Raw genomic sequence first — 2,237 nt, 5'->3', positions numbered from 1 at the left:
AAGCCAACAAATGTAACAAAACATTCAATGATGTTTGGGTTTATATACTCCAATAACTACCAAAATAACCATTTCTTTTTTCTTTTTCTTAAAACCATGTTTCAAAGTACATGCGCTTGTGCCCATATGTTTTGCTGCAAAATAATAAATTCACCATTGAAACCCTAAATATAACTTTTTTTTTGCAGAGTTTTTTTTTTTAAAGTAAAGAAAGATCAAAAAGTAAAAAATAAATAAAAGGTAGGGAAAACAGTTAAAGCAGTAAATGAACATTCTATAAATTCCACTTCAACCATCAACCTTCTTCACTCCCATCAAAGCAAAACTATCTTTCTCCTTCTCATTCCTTTTTCTCTCACTCTCCTCCATTAAAGCTCTGCACTTTCTCAAAGAGAATGTTCATGTAATATAACATCTTCCTTTCAAAGTCTTTCTTTTACTGTTTTTTTTCTTCTATCTTTCTAATAACCAATAAAGGTATAATTTTTGTTTGAAATTTGTTCTATTGCAGGGGTAAGATGGGTCTTTTGGGAATTGCTCTGTTTTGTTTTGCTGCAATGGTGTGCTCTGTTCATGGCTATGACGCTGGATGGGTCAATGCTCATGCTACCTTCTATGGTGGAAGTGATGCTTCAGGAACAATGGGTATGTGCTTCTCACTTTGTTCTCTAAAATGTCTCAGAGAAAACGAAAATCTAGGATATTTACAATCTTGTTGATGTTGTTGTCTCTAGGTGGAGCTTGTGGCTACGGGAACCTCTACAGTCAAGGTTACGGGACCAACACGGCGGCGTTGAGCACTGCTCTGTTCAACAACGGTCTTAGCTGCGGGGCTTGTTTTGAGATCAAGTGTCAGAGCGACGGCGCGTGGTGTTTACCTGGTGCTATCATTGTCACAGCCACCAATTTCTGTCCTCCTAACAACGCTCTTCCCAATAACGCTGGTGGTTGGTGTAACCCTCCGCTTCATCATTTCGATCTCTCTCAGCCTGTTTTTCAACGCATTGCTCAGTACAAAGCTGGTGTTGTCCCTGTTTCCTACAGAAGGTAAAACATAAATCTATAGTCTTTACTGTTACAAAGTCTTGATCTTTTATGCAGTTTCTTGATTAGGTGTCAAATTTCTTGTTATGGGTCTTCATAATTGCTCTGTTTGTTGATAAAAGTTTCAATCTTTATTCACTTTCGTATCTGGGTCATCGTAACTTGTTAATGGTTTCGTTATTTAAATGACTCTGTTATTTAACTGATGGTTTTTTTTTTTTTTTTGCTTCATGTGTAGGGTTCCGTGTATGAGAAGAGGAGGTATAAGATTCACAATCAACGGTCACTCTTACTTCAACCTTGTCTTGGTGACCAATGTTGGTGGTGCTGGAGATGTTCATTCGGTTGCGGTTAAAGGTTCTAGAACAAGGTGGCAACAAATGTCAAGAAACTGGGGACAGAACTGGCAAAGCAACAATCTCTTAAACGGTCAAGCATTGTCATTTAAGGTGACTGCTAGTGATGGTCGTACCGTCGTCTCTAACAACATTGCTCCAGCTAGTTGGTCCTTTGGACAAACCTTCACCGGCCGTCAATTCCGTTAAAATTGAGTCAAGTTCGGTTTTATATAGTTTTAGGGTTTGTGTAGTAGTTGGTTGAGGAAAGAGTAGAGAAAGAGAGAGGGTTTAAGGCTTTTTAGGGTTTTTAAGTGGAGAGCCTTGAAACTTCTTCTTTGACTCTTGAGGGTTAAAATGGAGAAAAGAGCTTGTTTTATAAGGGCTCTTTTAGTCATGTTAAGGATTAGGGTTTTAGTAAGTGGGTGTTGAGTAGTAGAGTGGTGTGTCTTAAGGGACCTCTATGTTTCACCAATGGGTTCCTTTGTTTTATCACTTTTTTATTTTGTTTTATCTTCTTTTTTCAAGCTTCTGTCTTGTGGTTTAAAAAGCAGAAGTGGGTAGGGGCAGAGGAGGAATTTCACCACCCGCCTATGTGTTTTTCTTTTTGGGTCGTTTTGGTTTATGTTATGAAGTTGTAATTGTAATGTAGATCAACCAATGGGTTTGATAAGTGTTTTGTTACCATACTATGAATTTTATCTGTTTTGTGTGATTTATGCTTTTCTTTTTAAAGAACACAAATAATGTTGACTTTGAAACTCACTTTGAATAATTGAAAATTATTGAGGTGAGAACAAATATCTCTCCAAGATGAAAATATAATAATACCAATGTGCATGTGATTATGAACATTTT

At 37.1% G+C, this 2,237-nt stretch overlaps 1 protein-coding gene across 1 annotated transcript; it reads left to right on the top strand.

Annotated features, from left to right (window-relative positions):
• Positions 1–278: 278 nt before the first annotated feature.
• On the top strand, positions 279–2,144 carry EXPA15 (expansin A15). Its single transcript, NM_126361.4, has 4 exons — positions 279–403; positions 512–645; positions 735–1,047; positions 1,283–2,144. The coding sequence occupies exons 1-4, from the start codon at positions 396–398 to the stop codon at positions 1,587–1,589; spliced, it is 762 nt and encodes a 253-aa protein (NP_178409.2). The 5' UTR covers positions 279–395; the 3' UTR covers positions 1,590–2,144.
• Positions 2,145–2,237: the final 93 nt, after the last annotated feature.

The sequence above is a fragment of the Arabidopsis thaliana genome, chromosome 2 (assembly GCF_000001735.4).
Source record: "Arabidopsis thaliana chromosome 2, partial sequence".
In the NCBI taxonomy this organism is placed as follows: Eukaryota; Viridiplantae; Streptophyta; class Magnoliopsida; order Brassicales; family Brassicaceae; genus Arabidopsis; species Arabidopsis thaliana.
Note: the sequence above shows the minus strand (reverse complement) of the source record. Positions and strands in the feature narration are given on the sequence as shown.

Bases quoted from the DNA above. Each gene is read 5' to 3' on its own strand.
- EXPA15 (NM_126361.4), top strand. The intron at 646-734 runs GTATGTGCTTCT...TGTTGTCTCTAG, and splicing joins TGATGCTTCAGGAACAATGG to GTGGAGCTTGTGGCTACGGG. The intron at 1,048-1,282 runs GTAAAACATAAA...CTTCATGTGTAG, and splicing joins GTCCCTGTTTCCTACAGAAG to GGTTCCGTGTATGAGAAGAG.